This window comes from Mercenaria mercenaria, chromosome 12 (assembly GCF_021730395.1).
Source record: "Mercenaria mercenaria strain notata chromosome 12, MADL_Memer_1, whole genome shotgun sequence".
Lineage (NCBI taxonomy): Eukaryota > Metazoa > Mollusca > Bivalvia > Venerida > Veneridae > Mercenaria > Mercenaria mercenaria.
In genome coordinates, this window is record NC_069372.1 from 38572306 (window position 1) to 38595120 (window position 22815).

General features: G+C 35.5%; 1 protein-coding gene across 1 annotated transcript in view; it reads right to left on the reverse strand.

The window, feature by feature from the left end:
• Positions 1 to 2431: 2431 nt before the first annotated feature.
• Positions 2432 to 22815, reverse strand: part of LOC123533657 (ubiquitin-conjugating enzyme E2 G1-like) — a 34834-nt gene continuing 14450 nt past the window's right edge. The window contains exons 2-6 of the mRNA XM_045315401.2: positions 20440 to 20542; positions 19549 to 19646; positions 14713 to 14891; positions 13442 to 13543; positions 2432 to 11340 (exon numbers count right to left, since the gene is read on the reverse strand). Coding sequence (XP_045171336.1) covers positions 13466 to 13543; positions 14713 to 14891; positions 19549 to 19646; positions 20440 to 20542 — 458 coding nt within the window. The 3' untranslated portion in view covers positions 2432 to 11340; positions 13442 to 13465. The remainder of the gene's footprint in view (positions 11341 to 13441; positions 13544 to 14712; positions 14892 to 19548; positions 19647 to 20439; positions 20543 to 22815) is intronic.

A 22815-nucleotide genomic window follows, 5' to 3' on the forward strand; every position in this document is an offset into this window, starting at 1 on the left:
GACCTACGGAGCTGGGTCTTGCGCGCGACACATCGTCTTACTGTGTCACACATTCATGCATAGTTATTTTAAAATGCATGCATGAATGAAAAAGATATGGACCGTACATGCCCATCATTGCACTATCATGAAAAATGATCTTTAATGTCTAAGTGTGACCTTGACCTTTGAGCTACGGACCTGGGTCTTGCGTGTGACATGTCGTCTTATTGTGGTACACATTCATTCCAAGTTATTTGAAAATCCATCCATCGATGACAAAGATATGGACCGGACACGCCCATCAATGCACTATCCTTAAACGTCTAAGTGTGACCTTGACCTTTGAGCTACGGACCTGGGTCATGCGCACTGCACGTCGTCTTACTGTGGTACACATTCATGCCAAGTTATTTGAAAATCCATCCATCGATGACAAAGATATGGACCGGACACGCCCATCAATGCACTATCCTTTAACGTCTAAGTGTGACCTTGACCTTTGAGCTACGGACCTGGGTCTTGCGCACTGCACGTCGTCTTACTGTGGTACACATTCATGCTAAGTTATTTGAAAATCCATCCATCGATGACAAAGATATGGACCGGACACGCCCATCAATGCACTATCCTTTAACGTCTAAGTGTGACCTTGACCTTTGAGCTACGGACCTGGGTCTTGCGCACTGCACATCGTCTTACTGTGGTACACATTCATGCCAAGTTATTTGAAAATCCATCCATCGATGACAAAGATATGGACTGGACACGAAAATTGCGGACAGACAGACAGACAGTTCAAAAACTATATGCCTCCCTTCGGGGGCATAAAAACTCAACTGTTGTTAAACCCTTTCATTTAGATGAAGAGGGAGGCTTTCAACCAATTCTTAATTATACCCCAACCAAACATGTTTGAGGGGGGTATATAGGAGTCAGTTTTGTTGCGTCCCGTCGCGTCGCGTCGGGGCCTGAAATCTATTATCTCAGTTATTACCAAATGGATTTGATTCAAACTTAAAATACATGTTCCACCTTATCACCCGCATCATGTGACACAAGGTGCATAACTCTTGACACCAATTTTTCATGAATTATGCCCCTTTTTCTTAGAATTTAAGGTTAATTTTGATGTATTTTCAGTATATCTCAGTTACTCCTGAATGGATTTGATTCAGACTTAAAATAGATGTTCCACCTCATCACCCACATCATGTGACACAAGGTGCATAACTCTGACACTAATTTTTCTTGAATTGTGTCCCCTTTTACCTAGAATTTAAGGTTAATTTTGATGTATTTTCACTATATCTCATTCTGATTGGCTTAGAGCAAAAGGGAAGTAACCTTTTTTTAAACTTTTGTACTGAGTTTCTTACCCTTAAATTCCAGGAATTAGTCTATTTTTAGAAATCCTATTTTTAGATTTTCAATATTTTAGGTATTTTTCTAACTTTTTTATTATAAGTCCTATGTAAAAAGTAAATACATTTTTCTGTGGTAACATGGGTCGGTAAGACACTTTTTTTGTATTCACTTTTAGTGTATCTCTAATATTAGAGATTTAATATATTTACTAGTATGTATTATACTATAGTATTACTTATATGTGGAAGCCCAGGATGAAGTACTCCAAAGTATTTTTAAGATTTCTAATGGTTGCCCTTCTTCTGTGACAAGACCGTATGGTGGGGGTATGAGTCACTCCTGTGACAGTTCTAGTTCATGTGGGGAAGTTGGCAGTTACTTGCAGAGAACAGGTTAGTACTGGTACGGAATCCAGGAACACTGGTTACATGACTGAAATACTGTTGACAAATGGCGTTAAACCCAAAACAAATAAACTCAACCAGTTCCTGTAACTACTAAAATTTTTACTTTTTCTTATGAGATTTCTTTCATTTCTAAGTATATATATGAAAACTTTACATTTTGAATATTTTTTTGATATCTATTAAAACATTACCAGGTATATGTACTGAACCCTCATACTGATCAAGTTTTCTTGTGCTTACTCTCTGCAATACACCATCAACCCATTCAATGATCTGTTTGATTTTTATGCCTTAAACTACAGTATTACCCAGGTTTGACACCAGTCGCCGAACCAGAAAGTGTTGATAATTAAGGTTTTAAATGTGTAGTAATAGGATAAGGACACAGAGAGTAATAGTAATAGAATTAAGGCATAGCAAGAATGCAAGGCAATCAGTAACAGATTTTTGATCCATTGGGGAGTTGACAGACTATAAACAATTACGGCTTAAACCACATGACATTTTTTACACCTGGCACACAGAAAATTATTAGAATCTTCCAAAATTTGATCAATTATCTTGCACTATCCTCCAAATTAGAAATCTCTTGCATTCTTTTGGGTAAGAATAAACAATCTCATGTATGCCACACTGACCTCAGCAAAACCCTAGAGTATAACAATACAGCAACTTGGTATAAATTAATACCACTTTATTGTCATATTAAATTCAAACAGTATACAATGCTCAATTTTACAAGCACTTTAGTGCAATAGTAAATAGTCAATCAAACACAATTCATTACATATTACACAATCAAAAACACAACAACCTTACACTCGTGAACTGAACTGTTAATGACACTCAATTAATCGATAAACAATACTCGATACCTTATACCCACAAATAAGGTTCCTCTCTCAATACAATTCCAGTAAAGCACCTTCAAATTCCATCGTCCCCTCTATTTTCTTCCATTAAACTACTGTAAAAGCAGAAATTTTCGCGAGGGTTTAATTTTCGCTATATTCGCGAGGCACTACATCACGCAAAAATTAATCCTTGAGTAAATGTACACCATTTGTAAAATGCTAGTTCAAATAAGATACCAGTTTTACAATTTCGCAAATATTAAACCTGGCAAACATTGCGAAAATTTCAAAATCGTGAAATTTTGACAAAGCGAAAATAGATGCTTTTACAGTCTTCCTCCAAAGTGATGTTGTTTGTATTTAACCAGATAATATTTGAATCTAAATCTAGACAACTAAAACATAAAGGTTCCATTTAAATTATTAATGTCTTTCTGTACAGAAAATTTTACTTGAACTTTGATTTGATTTGATTTAGTTGGGTTTAAAGTCGCTCCAACACAATTCAGGTCATATGGCGACTTTCCAGCTTTGATGGTGGAGGAAGACCTCAGATGCCCCTCCCTGCATTATTTCATCACGAGCGGGCACCTGGGTAGAACCACCGACTTTCCGTAAGCCAGCTGGATAGCTTGAACTTTGAACTGTCACTACCACAAAGCCTAAAATAAGTACACCCTCACTTGAAAAATGAAAAGCCCCTTGCTAGCACTTATTTGGGGATATAAAGTACACAAAACTTTTCAACAACTTAACATATCAAATACTCTAAAGTTTGTTAGAGCTTACAAAAACTTGCATTTAGTTCTGTTCAACAAAATGTAAAGTTTGGAACACTTCAAATTTATTCACTTATATAAAGATTAGGAATAAGCTGTTAACTACCAGTAGTCTAAATGCTTTTTTTTAGCAACTTTATCACAGATGAAGCATAAAACTTTGGTAAAGTTCTGCATTGTCATATACATAAACATACCTGTACCTATTGGAAAAGTATACATAGCTGGCAACAAAAATTTAACAATCTGAAGTGAAAACTAGCGTAAATTTAAAGAAACAGCAAGAGATGTCAATAGCAAGAGATGAATGTCCTCAAGTGAAGTGCCCTTGCCTGCTGACCTTGGAGGTATAAAGACTACATTTTGAATGTGACATGCTTACCTGGGTTGTGAAGTTCTCCCTTCATGAGCATTAAATTAAAAACCTAACATATTATTTTTTGTTCAATATAATGTACACAAATGAATATTTTTCAAGATTCTTCAGATTATTGGCACTTATCTAAAGTTGTAATTTAAGGCAATGAACATTGCGGAGTACAAGCTGTCTGACCATATTTCATACCAAAGAACAACAGAAAGAGGAGTTCAGACTGACAGAAATGTCCAACTTGGAGAGATACATAAATCCATAATAATATTACAACAGCTATAATCCAGAGAAATAGCACATTTTGCAACATGTAATTGTAAACAGATAGCAAATTAAAAACAGTGTAGAGTCTCTAGCATTTAATGTCTATAGGTCTTTACAGTAAAACCTCGCTTAACCTTTACCCTGCTAAATTTCTAAAATGGACTGGTCTCTCATTCAATTTGGGCAGTACCATTTGTTATTCAAAGGGGTGTTCACAGAAATTTTACTGACTGAATAGCGAACAGTGCAGACCAAGATCAGACTGCATAGATGTGCAGTCTAATCTTGGTCTGCACTGGTCGCAGAGGCAGAATCATTTGCAGCCAGCAGACTAAAGCTCTATGACTTTGTTTTTAGGTGGATTTAGAGTCAAACAATGTTTTACCATATGGCAACTTTCCAGCTCTTGATGGTGAATGCTCCCAGGTGCCTCTGTCAGCATTATTTCAGGCACAGAAAGGCCTCTAGATAGAACCACAAACTTTCCATAAGCCAGCTGGATGGCTTCCTCACATAGAAGAATTCTACATCTGAGGCAAGGTTTCAAACCCAGAGCAGTGATTGGCAATTTATTCAGTCAGTGACCTTAACCACCCAGCCATGGAGCATCCTTCCTACACCCACTTAATGATGCTAACACACAGAGAGATCTTAAAATATTTGCTTTTTAGAAAACAACAAATTTACTTGCTGTAAATATGCACCCGCCCCCCACCCCATAAAAAAATTCTTAAATTCTTCTGTTCAAGAAACTAAACAGTTTTTTGTAAAATTTTATATATCTGAAAAGACATTCAAATATAAAATGCCTTGCTGAGAACAAATTCTTCATATTTATCAGCATAAACTTCCAGCATGCTTAGTTCTATTACTTTTCTCAGAAATCTCTCTTTTTTTTTTTTCTTGAAGGTACTTTTCATTACAAGATGCCTCTATTGTTTGGGGTAAGCAGTAAACGAGGTTATACTGCAAAAACAAAGCACTCGTGTAAGTAGGGAGATATATATATATATATATATATTTTTAAATGTGACTATAATCAACTGTCTAAAATTGGCAACGGGTGAAGAGGTCTAATGGTAAAAACAAATATTTTGTACCCTAAAGGAAATTTTATCTACAGACAGATTCAACACACAATGAAATACAGGCATGCACAATATCAAACTCAAAATAACTTGAAAAATAGTTGAGCCACGCCATGAGAAAACCAACATATTGGCTTTGCGACCAGCATGGAACCAGACCAGCCTGCGCGGATGTCAGGATCCATGCTGGTCGCTAACAGTTTCTCTAATTGCAATAGGCTTTGAAAGCGAACAGCATGGATCCTGACCAGACTGCGCGGATGCGCAGGCTGGTCTGGATCCATGCTGGTCGCAAAGCCACTATGTTGGTTTTCTCATGGCAAGGCTCAGATTACAACAGCACATGGTATATGAAATTATTTTAAACATGAACACAATGACTTGCTTCACAAATATCTCTGAAACGCTTCGTAGTGTAACCTCAAAATGTTGCATATCTAGTATATTTATTACCTTGACAATCTAATTTACTCTGACACAAAGGAGACCAGATTCCTTAACAGTCATCTTACATGTTTAACAAGTGCTGTCTGATAACAGAGCGCTTGTCTACTTGAAGCCCTTCTACCAACTGACTAACTTACATACAAAAGCTTTAGCAAAATTTTACAAGTTGAAAAAGGGCCATAATTTTGCTAATTGAAACTTGGCAAGTGAGGTCATTCCACGATACCAAAGATGCATGGAGAATCTGAAAACATCTGGTCAAGTATTTCCTGACAAATACCCTTACATGCCAAAGTTAAACCTTTTGTGAAGCGGTCATCAATGAAAGGGTGTTTAAAAAGCTGTACTATGTGTAAACTTTCAAATAGTCAAACTAAAAATTTAAAGGGACATGCCTCCAGATCAACATCAATTTTCAAAGGTCTTTAAAACAGATAGCAGTTGATACTAAATATATTTAAATACATACAGTCAAACTTCACTTTAACTTAACAGGACTGGCAAAATTTGTTCGAGTTATTTATAGTTCAAGCCATCAAACAATATACATTGTTTAGGCATTATGCCAGGTACTAATGATGACTTCCAGCGGTAGGTGGTTTTCAAATTATTCAAGTTCGAGCGAAAGAAGTTTGGCTGTTTTTAATGTGTAAAATACAAACTTCAGCTGAATTCCTCATATTTTGTGTAACATTTCAATAGCATAACAAATGTTCTCATCATGTGTTTTCTACTTATTTTTTTGATTCAAAAAGTGTAGATAAAATGTTCCTAAAATACACAGAATCACGTAACAATTTCTTCCAACTGCAATCAACCTTTACCCTGCCAAATTTCAATAACAGACTGTTCCATCATTCAATTTTGGTAGTACCATTTATTATTCGAAGGGGTGTTCACTGAAAATTTACTGACTGAAAAGTCAACAGTGCAGACCAAGATCAACCTGCATGGATGTGCAGACTGATCTTGGTCTGCACTGGTCGCAAAGGCTGCATCACTTTCCTCCAGCAGGCTAAAGGTTTAAGAAAGGCTATTAGAAATTCTAAAAGGTCTGACATACATCTGAAGACATGAAGCTTTAATATGAACATACTGGAGAGAAATGCAATCAAGATAATGTACAAAATAAATGAAATAAGCACTTGGGTACAATAATCTTTTATCATTAGACGTAATATTCACAGCTGGCAGTTCGTGTTTAAAGCTTCGATATTCTCAAGTATATATAGAATGGCAATAAAACACACATGTAACATAAATACGCTGGGCAATAACACACTTTAGAAGTAAAAACTGGAATAAAGTTTTTCATGTAAATAAGCATAAACAATATTGACTTTGTTATTTGGACATAACTTAGATGTTTTACAGTGCTTCTGAGCTTCATGGACTTGCACAGGGAAAATTCAAAAACATTTATTAGTCAATATCCTTGCATACATAAACTACTGTCATGAGTTTCTGGCGTTTCAACTGCTGCTAGCTAAACCTGCCTTTAAGGCAATTGTAGGACGACACTTGTGTAAATGACATCCTTACAAACTCAACTTATATTTATAAACTACTATAAGAAAGCAGTGCTTAAAAGAAAGTCATTTGTTTTATTTCTTAAATTTCTTAACAAATGCCCAAACAGTTAGCAACCAGCCAGACATTCCTATCCGCAGTTATAACCAGTGACAGATTCTTACAAACTAAAGGCTAGTTTTACAACATACCTCTGCAGAAGTTTTATCACAGATTATTAATTATTTGCCAAGCTACACTTCAACAAAACTACCAGGAGGTCAGTGGTTTACTCATATACATATTTACTTTACATAATTTATGTATTTTATAACTTTAAGGAAATCTTCAAGATCTACAAATAACGTATAAACTACCTTATTAGAATCGTGAATTATTGTCAGCTGTAGTCAACTGGCTTAAAAAGAGCAATAAATTGTCTTAACGTATCTGCTACTAACAGCAGTGTTAGCAGTACAATTCAAAACATCAAACAAAATTTTTGGGCCTTAAAAATTCTTTTAAGTTAAATCTTTCTTCAGAAATGAAATTTCAAATATTTAATTATTGTACAGATATGTTACATGTACTCTCAAAACCTTCCCCATCAGTTATTAGTTAGTCTAATGGACACCTGATCCATAAATAACAGGATATTCTGTTCTATTAATAACAGGATATGGTTGAAATTGAAAAAAAATCTTTGGGTTAAGGCTGTAAAAACCTAGCCAACTGAGACTTTTGTTAAGTGCATTGGTGATAAGCACATGTACACATCAAAATATACCACACAATCAAAACATGTCATTTACCAAATGAGTTCTTATGAGATCATGTTTTTGTTAGATTAACAATGGCAACCAAAAGCGAGTACACTGAAAATATTTTGAAGAACTGGTAGACTGTTTCTAAAAATTTAGGTAAAGTATTTGTATGTGATAGTACAATATTATTTCCCACAGAAATAAAGTTTTTATAGCTGTTAAAATCATGCTTTTACTTCTTTACAAGCACTGTGTTTAATACTTACTTCTGAAAGTAACAAGATTAAGGATGTTGCCAATACAACACCTAAACAGCACTTAAGTTATAATGTGTACTTCAACATAAAGTTAATAACAAAATAATGTAGACTATAGAGAGGTTGTGATATCATATTTGTACATGTAAAAAATCCCGTTACAGTCAAACCTGTGTAAGTGTTCTCTATTTAGCAGCCAACTCTACCATGTCCAGTTTCATCTTTCAATTTGGACAGCACCATTAACTGTTAAAAGGGTTGCTTACTTAAAAGATACTGCCTGAATGACGAACATTGTAGATCATGATCAGACTGCACCGATGTGCAGGCTGATCATGATCTACACTGGTCGCAAAAGCAGAATCAACCCTGGGATGAACTGTAGTTAGCAACAATCAGTTTAAAAGGCCATTTTTTGCTTCTTCAATTGATTGACTGTTCAAGATATAAAAACTAGGGTCTGCTATAATTTACAGATAACTTTGATCAAATTGCTTGCTACAGGTAAATCAACAGGTTACTTTACATTTACTGGTTCAGATGAATGCATAATAAGGCTTATTTTATCAAGCTTGCAATCTTTTGACACTTCTGCAGTTATAGGAAAAAAATCTTATACAAAGCCATGCAAGTATAAAATCACAAACTCTCTTTAACAATAATGAAATGATTCATCTTTAGAAATAAATCCCATCCTTTCTTAACGCTCTCAACAAAAAAATACATATACTGTCATGAAGTTCAATCTTAACAAAGCCTAAAGGAGTTAACAAGATTTTCTTATTCACAAAATAAAAATTTGAAAATTACGTGTGATACACAAGCATGTGCAAGAATGGGAGTCAAAACTAACTCAGAGATTTATTTTAACTAACTGAATTTGGCAGTGCAGCACCTAGCTTGATAACATCAGTTTCAAAAGGTTATTAATTACCAAGAGTTGTAGAGAAAGATTAAAGTTTCCAAGTTCCATATTCCAAATTTATGTTAACTCAATTATAAGTCAAGTTACGCTTGAAGCTTATATGAATCATTATTTAGTTTGCTTCCTTAGAACGTCCAGTACCATTCCATGATCATAAAACTCAGATTAAAGACCAGTCCCAGAATGCGAGCTTGTCACTGGTTGATTTTAAACCCTTAACCTGCTAAATTTCTATGATGAACTTATCCAGCTTTCAATCTGGACAGTACCATTAACTGTTAAAGGGGTGCTTACCAAAAAGGTACTGACTGAATAGTGAACAGTGCAGATCTTGATCAGACTGCATGATGTGCAGACTGATCAAGATCTACATTGGTCGCAAAGGCAGAACCAATCGTGTCCAGTATGCTAAGGGTTAAGACTGTACAACGAAAAGATCAATCAGATGCAACAGCTCAGAGATTTCTGCAATAACTTAATCCTGGATTTTGTACCAGTTAAAACCTGTTCTCCACAAGTAACTGCCAACTTCCCTACATGTATGAATCAGAGGTGGAGGACGCATGATTTCAGACACAATTTCTTTCATAAAATCGTCACAGAGAACATACGCCTCTCCCCAGGATTGAACTCAAGACCCCACAATCGGTAGATCTACGCTCTTCCTACTGATCACCAGATCAAGTCCTCCCATTTTTATATCTGGTGTTTATTTACATCTTGTGAAACTGAACTTTCGCAAACAAACTTATATTTGTTAACTGGAATATACATTTTTCACCAACAACATGAATTTCCAACAATTTCATTTCACACTCTGAAATGTAAAAAGCTAAGCAAATCTAGCTGCATCAGCAAGAAGATATTTCAACTGTATATTCAGGAGAAAGCAAGTGCAACACATTTCAGGATGTGAAGAAATCCATTTTCAGATAAATGTTGGATCAAACTAGAGATGCTTTTGAGAAAAGCGCATGTCTCCCACAACTGCCCATATGAAAAATGTTAGTTTCTCTAGATGTTTTAGACGAGTGAATCCAATTAGATGGTCTGGATGAGTGGATCCAATCAGTAATTCAAGGGCCATTAATCAAAAGTGCCTGGGCGGATTTGGCTAGTTATTGAACTTGGGTAAGGTCTTATGGCCAAACACATTTTGTTCAAGTTTGGTGAAGATCGGATGAGAAATGTTTGACTTAGAGAGCGGACAAGAGTAAACAGACGGATTTTTTCGGTAATTCAAGGGCCGTAACTCTAAAATGCCTGGACTGATTTGGCTAGTTATCGAACTTGACCGAGGTCTTATGGTCAAACACATTTTGTTCAAGTTTGGTGAAAATCGGATGAGAAATGTTGCAGACAAGCTTTGTGACAGACAGACACACACACACACACAGACTGGAGTAAATCAATATGTCTCCCACACCACTGTGTGGTGGGAGACATAAATTAAACTTTACTCTAACACTGGACAGTAAAAAGAAAACAATCTGAACTTGGCAACTGCTAAAATCCAGAATAAGCTACATCTCCCAAAGTTATTAAACTTGAGTTCAGAGACCAGTCTAGGAATGAAGCCCTACCATTGGGCAATTTTAAAAGTGTGCTCAGAAACAACCAATCAGATGCTGGAGTTTTTAGACTGGTTTCAAATCTCAGTTTTATAATCTCGGACCCAAAAATTTTAAATATACAGATGGCACAACAAAAATGAAAATTCCACGCATTTAAATTTGAAGATAAGCTATGCAACACAGTTCCTCAAAACAAATTTACTCTTTGGTGCAAGAAGTGTTACCGTACTGCACAAAGAAAAGACAACACCTCAAGTGTTACTAGCAAAATGTATAAAATAGTGATGTAGCAATGTTTTGAATGAATATTATATTCTGTGAAAGTCACTCTGTACAAATAACATTAAATTTCTCTTAACTAGACATATTTTTTACTATCTCTCAATCAATTCTTCTTTCCTTGAAATATCAGAAATTTGTAGGGAGACACATATTATACGTAAGTAACAATATTTTCTTAACAGACATACCACTTATTTCTTTGTGCACCAAAATGCTTACAACACCATCCCTGCAGGAGTCAACGACAATCTTTCTACAATGCAGTAAGGGCACAGGCATATCAAAGCTGAGACCCATGCATACAGTACAGTAACATTATTCTATATATAGTACAACACAGTAATATTATTCTATATATAATATTCCTGGAAATTCCGGGCTGTACTGCTGAAGGCATGGTTTACAATCTTGGAGATATTGCATTTAAATCCCTGATGACATGTGCTAACTCCCATATCAAATGAGAAATTCTGAAACCAGATGTGAAAAACTCAATAGTCATACTTTTTTAGTTGAGTAATCATTCAAAGATAAGAAAAAGACATAATTAACACTAAACACAATTTAAAATAATAGATTCTAACTTTGAATAAATATTCTACTTATGTTATGCAAGTTTTTTTTTTTTTAATTCTGAAGTGTGTTTAATCTAATTTTAACAGGACTAAGAAAAAAGATGTCCTGAGGAATCATTTCATGGATACGTGGCCTAGTTCTGCATTTAATCCATTGGAAGTCTTTACATTAATTTTAACATCCTTTTGTTAAACTGTGAAATCCTAAATATTCAGAGGGGGACCACTTTTTTTATGATTTTGTGGGTTTATCCCAATAAACAAATTAAATACTGATTAATAACTCTAACTTCAAAAATCAACAGGCGTCGTGTTCCAATGACACAGCCATTTTTGCAGAAACTACAAAATTTTATGCCAATGAAATAAAATGAGCCGCGCCATGAGAAAACCAACATAGTGCATTTGCGACCAGCATGGATCAAGACCAGATCTGTACAGCAAAATCTATCTCGGGTTATTCTGCAATAAACAGAACTTGAACTATGCTGGGCGCACACAGTGTTTTGGCTATTCCATTTATACACTGAGTAAAGTTATATAACAAGAGCACCACCTTGCGGGTGCTGACGCTCATCTGATTTTTTTTGTGTAATAGAAATATTGTCCTACCCATGATTTTCTAAGTCTAAAAAGGGCCATCATTCTTGCAAAAAGCAGGATAGAGTTATGTTTCTTGATGTTCAGTGTCCACTTATGATGGTGAAAAACTGTTGCAAGTTTTAAAGCAATAACTTTGATAGTTCATGAGAAAAATTGACTTAAACAAAGTCCTCAACCAAGAAAATGATTTTCTAAGTCCAAAAGGGGCAATAAATCTTGCAAAAAGCAGGATGGAGTTATGTTGCTTGCTGTACAGGGTCAGCTTATGATGGTCAACAAGTGTTGCAAGTTTCAAAGCAATAGCTTTGATAGTTTAAGAGAAAAAGTTGACCTAAACATAAAACTTAACCAAGAAATCTGATATTTTCTAAGTCTAAAAGGGGCCATAAATCTTGCAAAAAGCAGGATGGAGTTATGTTTCCTGCTGTACAGGGTCAACTTATGATGGTGAACAAGTGTTGCAAGTTTTAAAGCAATAGCTTTGATAGTTTAGGATAAAAGCTGACCTAAACATAAAACTTAACCAAGAAAACTGATTTTCTAAGTCCAAAAGGGGCAATAAATCTTGCAAAAAGCAAGATGGAGTTATGTTTCTTGATGTAGTACAGGGTCTGCTTATGATGGTGAACAAGTATTCCAAGTTTCAAAGCAATAGCTTTGATAGTTTAGGAGAAAAGTTGACCTAAACATAAAACTTAACCAAGAAATCTGATATTTTCTAAGTACAAAAGGGGCCATAAATCTTGCAAAAAGCAAGATGGAGTTATGTTTCTTGCTATACAGGGTCAGCTTAAGATGGTGAACAAGTATTCCAAGTTTCAAAGCAATAGCTTTGAAAGTTTAGGAGAAAAGCTGACCTAAACATGAAACTTAACCATGCAACGCCGACGCAGACGCCGATGCCGACAACCGCAAGTGATGACAATAACTCATCATTTTTTTTCAAAAAATCAGATGAGCTAAAAACTAACATCGTCACCCCTTATGCAGGAGGAACTTTCAAAAGCCAAATGTTGTGGCAAAGCACGCAGTTATAATTCACATTTGAAGAAAGAACTCCTCTGATTCTCTTCTAACGTTACTTAAAGAATAAAACTTGTTCCTCAAAGAATAAAACTTGTTCCTCTTTCTTTGCTTAGAAAATCACCCAGGCCTTTGTGATATATTCCTATGCATAAGAAGTCTAAACTTGGGTTAATCTACGATAAACCTAATTTTGATACTTATTATTTCTTAAGAAATGTTACCATAGCTATGTCTTATTGAAATTAAGCCTGGTTTGTCATATTAGAAGAATCAAAACAAAATTTATGTACTAAATCTTTTAACATAAAATAAAAACATTTTCCTGCTGTTAAATATAATAGAGAAGTATTATAGGATAAATACCTACATTTAAAAGCTAATTCAACAAATATTAAACATCTTCTTGACTTTTTCTCACAGTTCTTGCAACTACACGTTTGAACTCATCATATCTTTCTCTCCACATTTTCTGAAATATTATAAGATTAAATACTGTAAAATCAGGATTGCAAAAACTCAATTCAATGATTGCAGACCAAGTTTGGTGAAAATCTTCCAAGTTGTTCATGAAAAGAAGTCAGTTAAAGGTTCATCTATATTCAGCTTTAATGGCCCCAAAATGCAGACTTGCAGTATCATTTAATATACTATAAAAGCAGAAATTTACATGAGGGTGTAATTTTTGCTATATTTGCAAGGCCCTACATCTCGCGAAAATTAATCCTTGCATAAAAATGCACCATTAGCATAATTCAAATTCAAGTAGGATACCATTTTTACAATTTTGCAAATATTAAACTTCTCGACCATACTCAAAATTTCAAATTCGTGAAATTTTGACCCACCAAAAATATGTGCTTTTACAGTATTTGAAAAAGGTCCATGCAAGGATGCTACAGACCAAATTTGGAAGTAATTCAGATCAACTGTTTCAGATGGGATCATGTTAAGTGAAAATGCTGAACATATCACCCTGCACTTCTGATGACACAAGCTTTGCTTGAAACCACAGAGTTTTAGGGCAAGCGATTTGAAACCAAACAGAAAAGGATAGACAAACATAGTAAATCATGTATATTTACAATTTTGGGGCCAAAATTCAGTCCCATAAGTAAGTTTTTTCCCCAAATTTTGAAAAAAAAAACCAACAACAGAAAACAACCTCAGGTTATATCTAGATACAAAATCACATTCTTTATATCTCTTGATACAATTCTTAAACCGTTATATTTGGAACTCAGGGCAATGTTCTTTGTTTATCATTTTCTTTAAAGAGTAAAATGTTTATCAAATACTACATATAGTTGGTGCAATCTCCCTATCCACTGATTTCAGAATGGGGATGGGGCCTCTTCAATTGGGGAAAATGAATTGTAAAACTTTCCAAACTTGGAAATGTAAAAATTGTGAATTTTTTACATTTAAGATAAAAATTGGTCATAAAGGCATCAAAATACCATGCATACTGCCTTGTGTTTCAAACATTAAAAGATTCAGATACAAGGAAAAAAATTGGGAATTTTAGCTTTGGAATTGGGGAAGAAAACATAGTTTGTATCATTTACATGTATATTGTGGCCATATTTCAGCCCCTAACTGGCCTGGAAAAAAACAACAACCCATAACATGTATACTCACTGCAGCATCAACATTTGCAGGTGATTCATCATTGGGTTCAGCCAACATTGAGATTACACTAACAATGATTGTCTCTACTGTATGTATAGGCAGCCATCTTTCTGAAGCTGATTCATACCCATACTTATCATCTCCAGGCTCGTGCAGAATCGAAATGCAAACTGATCCATCTTTTTCAACTGAAAAATACGCAAAACCACACATTGCTTGAATTGCTTGAAATCTATGTTAAACAGTCAATACCACAGAGATATTACATATCTTTTATGAGCAAAATATATACATTTTGAAAGTCTATAAGCCTTTAGGTAATTACTCTAGATAATTAACACCAGGCAACAATTTCTTATAGGTGAAACCAGATTTCTGACAAATCATGCCACTTTCTGACAAATCATGTCAACTTCCAAAAAAATTGTACCAGGTTCTCACAAAATGCACCTGGTTCCTGACAAATCATGGTAGATTTCAAATTCTAACAAACAATACTGAATGTCATACAATTACAACCAGGTTAAATCTGGCAAAGATGTAACATTTTTCATAACTGATTCAAACTATGCGATTTCTTTCTATGCCTGTAAGTTGCAAATAAAACAAGAGGGTCATGATGACCCTGGATCGCTCACCTGAGTACCGGTAATATGAGCTACATGTTTCAAATGTCAAACTGATGATAAAATATTAAGAAAGTCAGTAGGTCACATTAATGGTTAATGAAATTCAGTTTTACAATTTGTGTGCAAAACTGTGTTTGTCATCAAAATTTCAAGGCTGTATCTTAAACAAGAGGGTCATGATGACCCTGAATCGCTCACCAGAGTAATATGAGCTACATGTTTCAAATGTCAAACTGATGATTTTTAGAATTTTTTTGGAAGATTTTCTGATGTACAATCAAGTAACCCCTGGGGCGGGACCAAGTTTACCCCGGGGGTCATGAATGGAACAAAGTTTGTAGAAGTCTACTAGGCAATGTAACATATCAAATATCTAAGATCTAGGCCTTCTGGTTTATTTTTAGCAAATTTATGAAGATTTCCCTATATACAATCAAGTAACCCTGGGGCTGGGTAAATTTGACCCTGGGGGGTCCAGATTTGAATTTTTTTGTAGAAGTCTACTAGGCAATGCTACACATCAAATATCTAAGATCTAGGCCTTCTGGTTTATTTTTAGAAAATTTTTGAAGATTTTCCTATGTAGAATCAAGTGACCCCATGGGGCGGGGTCAATTTGACCCCGGGGGTCATGATTTGAAATTTTTTGTAGAAGTCTACTAGGCAATGCTACACGTGAAATATCTAAGATCTAGGCCTTTTGGTTTATTTTTAGAATTTTTTTGAAGATTTTCCTATGTAAAATCAAGTGACCCCCGGGACGGGGTCAATTTTGACCCCGGGGGTCATGATTTGAACAGATTTTGTAGAGGTCCACTAGGCAATGCTAAACGTGAAATATCTAAGCTGTAGGCCTTCTGGTTTATGTTTAGAAAATTTTTGAAGATTTTCCTATGTAAAATCAAGTGACCCCTGGGCCGGGGTCAATTTTGACCCCGGGGGTCATGATTTGAACAAATTTTGTAGAGGTCCATTAGGCAATGCTACATGTCAAATATCTAAGCTGTAGGCCTTCTGGTTTATTTTTAGAAAAATTTGAAGATTTTTCTATGTACAATCAAGTAACCCCATTGGGCGGGGTCAATTTGATCCCGGAGGTCATGATCTGAACAAATTTTGTAGAAGTCTACTAGGCAATGCTACACGTTAAATATCTAAGATCTAGGCCTTCTGGTTTATTTTTAGAAAGTTTTTGAAGATTTTCCTATGAAAAATCAAGTGACCTCTGGGGCGGGGTCAATTTTGACCCTGGGGGTCATGATTTGAACAAATTTTGTGGAGGTTCACTAGGCAATGCTACATGTGAAATATCTAAGCTTCTGTTTATTTTTAGAAAATTTTTGAAGATTTTCCTATGTAAAATCAAGTGACCCCTGGGGCGGAGTCAATTTTGACCCCGGGGTCATGATTTGAAAAACTTTAGTAGAGGTCCTCTAGGCAATGCTACATGTCAAATATCTAAGCTCTAGGGCTTCTGGTTTTTGAGAAGAAGATTATTTAAGATTTTCCTATGTAAAATCAAGTGACCCCTAGGGCGGGGTCAATTTTGACCCCGGGGTCATGATTTGAACAAATTTGGTAGAGGTCCACTAGGCAATGCTTCACACCAAATATCTAAGCTCTAGGGCTTCTGGTTTTTGAGCAATCTGACTAAAGTACTTGATCTTCTAAACGAAGATCTGAGAACGACCCATTTACATTCGTCTTCTGTATATTTTGGATTTCCAGTATTGCTATTTTTATTTTATCCAATCAGACGACTTGTTCGAATGTCAAAGAGTAAGAAAAATGTGCAGTCATTCCAGGGCTCGAACCCGGGACCCCTCGCTTATAAAGCAAGTGGCCTACCGACTGAGCTAACCGGCTATCTGATACATTATGACATAAGAATTATAAATATCAAAAGTCAAGGCTACAGGAAGATTTGCAAGATTTTGTAAGTTAGGCTCTGATTGGCTAGCGAAAGGGTCGTCAGAACGAGGCAATGAATAGGTCGTTCTCAGATCCTATGCGTAGCGTAATAGGATATGTACTTTAGTCAGATTGGTTTTTGAGAAGAAGATTTTTAAAGTTTTTCTTTTCTGCTGCCATGGCAACCAGAGTTCTGCATGGGATTCAATTCTTTGAATAATTTTTAAAGAAGACCATCCAAGGAACATCCCTGTGAAGTTTCATCAAAATTGGCCTGTTGGTTTACGAGGAGATGTTGTTTAAAGGAAAGTGTGGACGGACGGACGGACGGACACCGGACGGTGAGCGATCACAATAGCTCACCCTGAGCACTTTGTGCTCTGGTGACCTAAAAAACAAGAAAGTAGGTCAGTAGGTCAAGTGACATCATATTACTTGTGGTCATCAGGTAATTATAATTAAACAGTCTTGGAAATAGGATCAGATGATTTTTTAGGTACTTTTCCTATATAACTCACATAATAACTTAAGTGACCCCAGGGCGGGGCCTCTTTTAACCCCAGGGGCATAATTTGAATAATTTCGTAGAGGACTACTTGACAATGCATCATACCAAATATCAAAAGCCTTAGGTTGTATGGTTTCAGACAAGAAGATTTTTAAAGCTTTTTTCTATACAAGTCTATATAAAACTTGGGACCCCCAGGGCAGGGCCTCTTTTCACCCAAGGGGTACAATTTGAACAATTTTGGTTGAGGACAATAAGACAATGCTACAAACCAAATATCAAAGGTCTAAGTGTTGTGGTTTCAGACAAGCTAAGTAAAACTTGGGACCCCCGGGGCGGGGCCATATTTGACCCTAGGGGGATAATTTGAACAATCTTGGTAGAGGACCACTAGATGATGCTATATACCAAATATCAAAGCCCTAGGCCATGTGGTTTTGTACAAGAAGATTTTCAAAGTTTTCCCTATATAAGTCTACATAAACCATGTGACCCCGGGGCGGGGCCATATTTGAGCCTAGGGGGATAACTTGAACAATCTTGGTAGAGGACCACTAGATGATGCTACATGCCAAATATCAAATCCCTAAGGCCATGTGGTTTTGTACAAGAAGATTTTCAAAGCTTTCCCTATATAAGTCTATATAAACCATGTGACCCCCCTAGGGGGATAATTTGAACAATTTTGGTAGAGGACCACTAGATGATGCTACACACCAGATATCAAAGCCCTAGGCCCTGTGGTTTTGGACAAGAAGATTTTTCTTTCGGTTGCCATGGCAACCAGAGTTCTGCATGGAATTCAATTCTTTGAACAATTTTGAAAGGTGGCCACCAAAGGATCATTCCTGTGAAGTTTGGTGTAATTCTGCCCAGTGGTTTTCAAGAAGAAGATTTTTTTAGAAATTGTTGATGGACGACGGACAATGGACGAGGGACATCAAGCGGTCACAATAGCTCACCTTTTCACTTGTGACAGGTGAGCTAAAAATCCCAAATGCTTTCTTTTTTGTTAGGTTTAGAATTTTACATCATATGGCAACTTTTCTACTTTTCAATGGTGCCCCTCTGCGCATTGTATCAGAATGGACCAGCATCTGAGTAGAACTACTGACTTTCTGTTAGCCACCTGAATGGTGGTTTTCTTTTTAAAATTGAACCTGGACATAGAATATAAGATTCTTTTACTGGTTGTAGGTGCAGATGGGAATTTACGGCCTCATGGGTAACTGTTTAGGTGGTAACAAGGCTCTTGTCAAGTTAACGCATAAACAGTAACCCGAGAGCCAGATATTCCCATCTGCACCTACAACCAGTGATAGAGTCTTTTTCTTGCATACCATTTTCAAGAAATAACAATAAAAATAAAATCAATTGAACAGTTTTCTTTTTAGAACTATTTCTTATTGAATCTTTTTTAAACAAAGCGCAGGAAACTGGAAAGATGTCAAATATTTCAAAGACAAATAACAATGTTTAGTTCCAGTTTTGTTTTATCAGTTGCAGTGTAACGTTATGAATTTTTGATAAAATGATGTTTTTTGAATCGAGAAATATACTATCAGGAACAAAGAGGAACTGTCAAGGTATTGGAATTTTATTCTTTTTTTTTTTTTCAAATGAAATATAAATTGCTACATAAATCTTCTACATATAATTATGTAATTCGTAATACGTCATTTACAGCACGAGAGTCATCTTACACCCCAGGGTGTAAGATGGATTTTTCCAGCACTGGTAAAAATACCGGAAATCCCCGTCTGGTATGCAAGGAAGTTGCTGCTTTTGTTCACTTACTATTAGGATGCCACATTTCAGTTGTGAAACGCATTTTAGGTGGCTTCAGTGGATAGTCTTTTGTAAATGTCAGATCTGCTTTGAACATGCCTCCCTCACTAAAAATACAATAAAAGTATCATTTTCAAGTGACAGAACTAAAAATATTCTGTATAATAATGATTTTTACTTTCTGCTGTTTCTAATGAACATTTATTTAAAACAAGTAAACATTTTATGTATATTTAAAGTGTTTTAGAATATATAAAGATGATTGTGAAAATAAGTTAATTCTAATTCCATCTGTGAATAAAAAGTAGCCAATGCTCGACGATTCGAATTTTTGTCCCAGAAGCATGAATGTTACCCTAAATGTTAAAATATATACAGTTCCAATCCAGTATCTGCATTAGTTTTGGAAAACTATAACCAGGATTTTTTAAGTCCAAAAGGAGGCATAATTTGGCCAAAATACATGTCAGAGTTATGGGACTTGATGCTATCACCTAGTTTTATAACCCCGAAGACACAAGTGAAGTTTCAATTAAATATCTGCATTAGTTTTGGAGATAGTAACTTGCATGCAAAACTTTAACCATGATTTTCTAAGTCCAAAAAGGGGCATAATTTGGCCAAAATAAATGTCAGAGTTATGGGACTTGACTCAGTGACGTTGGTAAATGACCTAGAAAAAGAAAACAATATGTTTCAAAGCTATCTACCTTTAAATGATAGCTTTATGTACTAGCATGCAAAACTTTAAGTAAGGTGTGACACCGGCGCCAGGGTGAGTAGAATAGCTCGGATTATAGTCAAGCTAAAAATAAATTTAAACTATTAATTATTCACTTAAGTAAATGCTAGAGCTATTCAAAAAGCACAAGAAATTAACATTTTGCTAACTTTACATACTAGAGAGTTTCTTGTGGTCCGATGATGACTACCTCCCACTTATACAGATCATCGTCATCTTTTAACCCTGCTGAAAAACCATCCACAGGGTTTTTGTTCAGGTCTGAAAACATAAATGTGTGAGATGATACAGCTCGTATACCCCTTTTAAGCATAGACAAGATCAGTAAACTAACAAGAACTGTCACAGGAGACAGCGCGCTCGACTATTTCGATGCTGGATAGTGAAACTGGGCACATCTGAGGAAACTAGAGCTGTCACTGGAGTGTTTAATGACTCCAATAATGTGGATGAAGATATTGCAAAATAGCCTGAGTCTATGTCAAAAATATCTACTTAATAAGAGAGGTAAAGATAAAATGTATCAAAACACTATGTAAGTATATCCTAAGCAAAAAGGGGCATAATTCATTAAATATTGGTGCCAGAGTTATGCACCTTGTGTCATATGCCATTATGGTGTGGGTGATGGTGTTGAACAACTATTTTAAGTTTGAATCAAATCCATTCAGTAATAACAGAGACAGAGTGAAAGTGCATCAAAACTTTAACCTAAAATTCTAAGTAAAAAGGGGGAATAATTAATGAAAAATTGGTGCCAGGGTTATGCACCTTGCGCCATATGGTGTGGGTGATGATGCTGAACAACTATTTTAAGTTTGAATCAAATCCATTCAATAATAACAGAGGTAGAATGAAAGTGCATCAAAACTTTAACCTAAAATTCTAAGTAAAAAGGGGAAATAATTCATGAAAAATTGGTGCCAGAGTTATGCACCTTTTGTCATATGATAAGGGTAATGATGATGAACAATTGTTTAAGTTTGAATCAGATCCATTCAGTAATAACAGAGATAGAGTGAAAGTGCATAAAACTTTAACCTGAAATTCTAAGTAAAAAGGGGAATAATTCATGAAAAATTGTGCCAGAGTTATGCATCTTGTGTCATATGATGTGGGTGATGATGCTGAACAACTATTTTAAGTTTGAATCAAATCCATTCAGTAATACAGAGGTAGAGTGAAAGTGCACCAAAACTTTAACCTGAAATTCTAAGTAAAAAGCAGGGCTTAAGCTAGGCTAAGATTTTAGGGAGAAGTCACTTCTCCCTCAGCTAAGATTAGGGAGAAGTTGGGAGATTTTAGGGAGAAGTGGCGAGATTTTAAGGTTGAAAAAGGAACTAATTATGCTTAATATAAGTTACTATTTTTATTATTTCCTGTCTTTGTTTATTAATTTAAAGTAAATAACAAATTCACTGAAAATGTCAGTGATTTTGTTTTCTTATCATTTTAAACCTTGTGAATCTAATGTGCTTAAACTGCAAATTCAAGTTTTTTTTTTCACTCTTGCAACGATTGCCCAAACCAAGAAAACCCTTTAAATATGAAAACAATTTAAAAAAAAGGTAATTCCATATCAGCAAAAAATAAATCAAGCTCCCAGTGCTGCACTTTAAATAACAAGTGTACAGTATGAATTAAATACATGTCAATAGCAGTGACATCACTATGACATCACACAGAATACATGTCTTCTTTGATCTGCTGGTGTCTCTTTGATATGCTGGTGTCGGCACACATTAAAAAAAACAGTTGTCAAACAGGATTAACCCAGTTTTTGAAGGCAGGTGTCATAAATTTGCGTAAATTTCAGTTAAGTTATTTTATTCACAGAAAGTGTCAGTGATAATTTTATGTTATTAAAGTTTGGGTTTTGAAAAATAGGAGTAAAATTAAGTGGATTTGAGGAAATTACTCGAGCTGGTCGTGGTAAGATACTTTCTAAAGGTCAAAAAAGAATGTGTAAGCTTATGTAATATAAATCCCTACTGCTTTGTTTATCAACAGTCAGTTTACAAAACAAGTGTCACCTTTGCACTTCTCCGTAATCTGAAGTAGGCGGAGCTTAAATTATGCTTTCGTGTATTCCAGTCGAGTGTCAACAGGCCAATAGCGGATAACTGGATGTGTGTGGATAAAAAAATCGGGCGACTTGAATTTCGCTTTGATGTTAGATTAGAGCGAAGTGGGGAGCTACAAAGCGACTATTTCGCTCAAGTCGCTCCCTAGCTCAAGCCCTGAAAAGGGGGAATAATTCATGACAAGAGGACCATGATGGTCCTGAATCGCTCACCGCTTCCCACATGATCCAGTTTTGAGTATGACGTCGTTTTTTCTATTATTTGACATAGTGACCTAGTTTTTGAGCTCATGTGACCCAGTTTTGAACTTGACCTAGATATTATCAAGATAAAAATTCTAACCAATTTTCATGAAGATCCATTGAAAAATATGGTCTCTAGAGAGGTCACAAGGTTTTTCTATTATTTGACCTATTGACCTAGTTTTTTAAGGCACGTGACCCAGTTTCG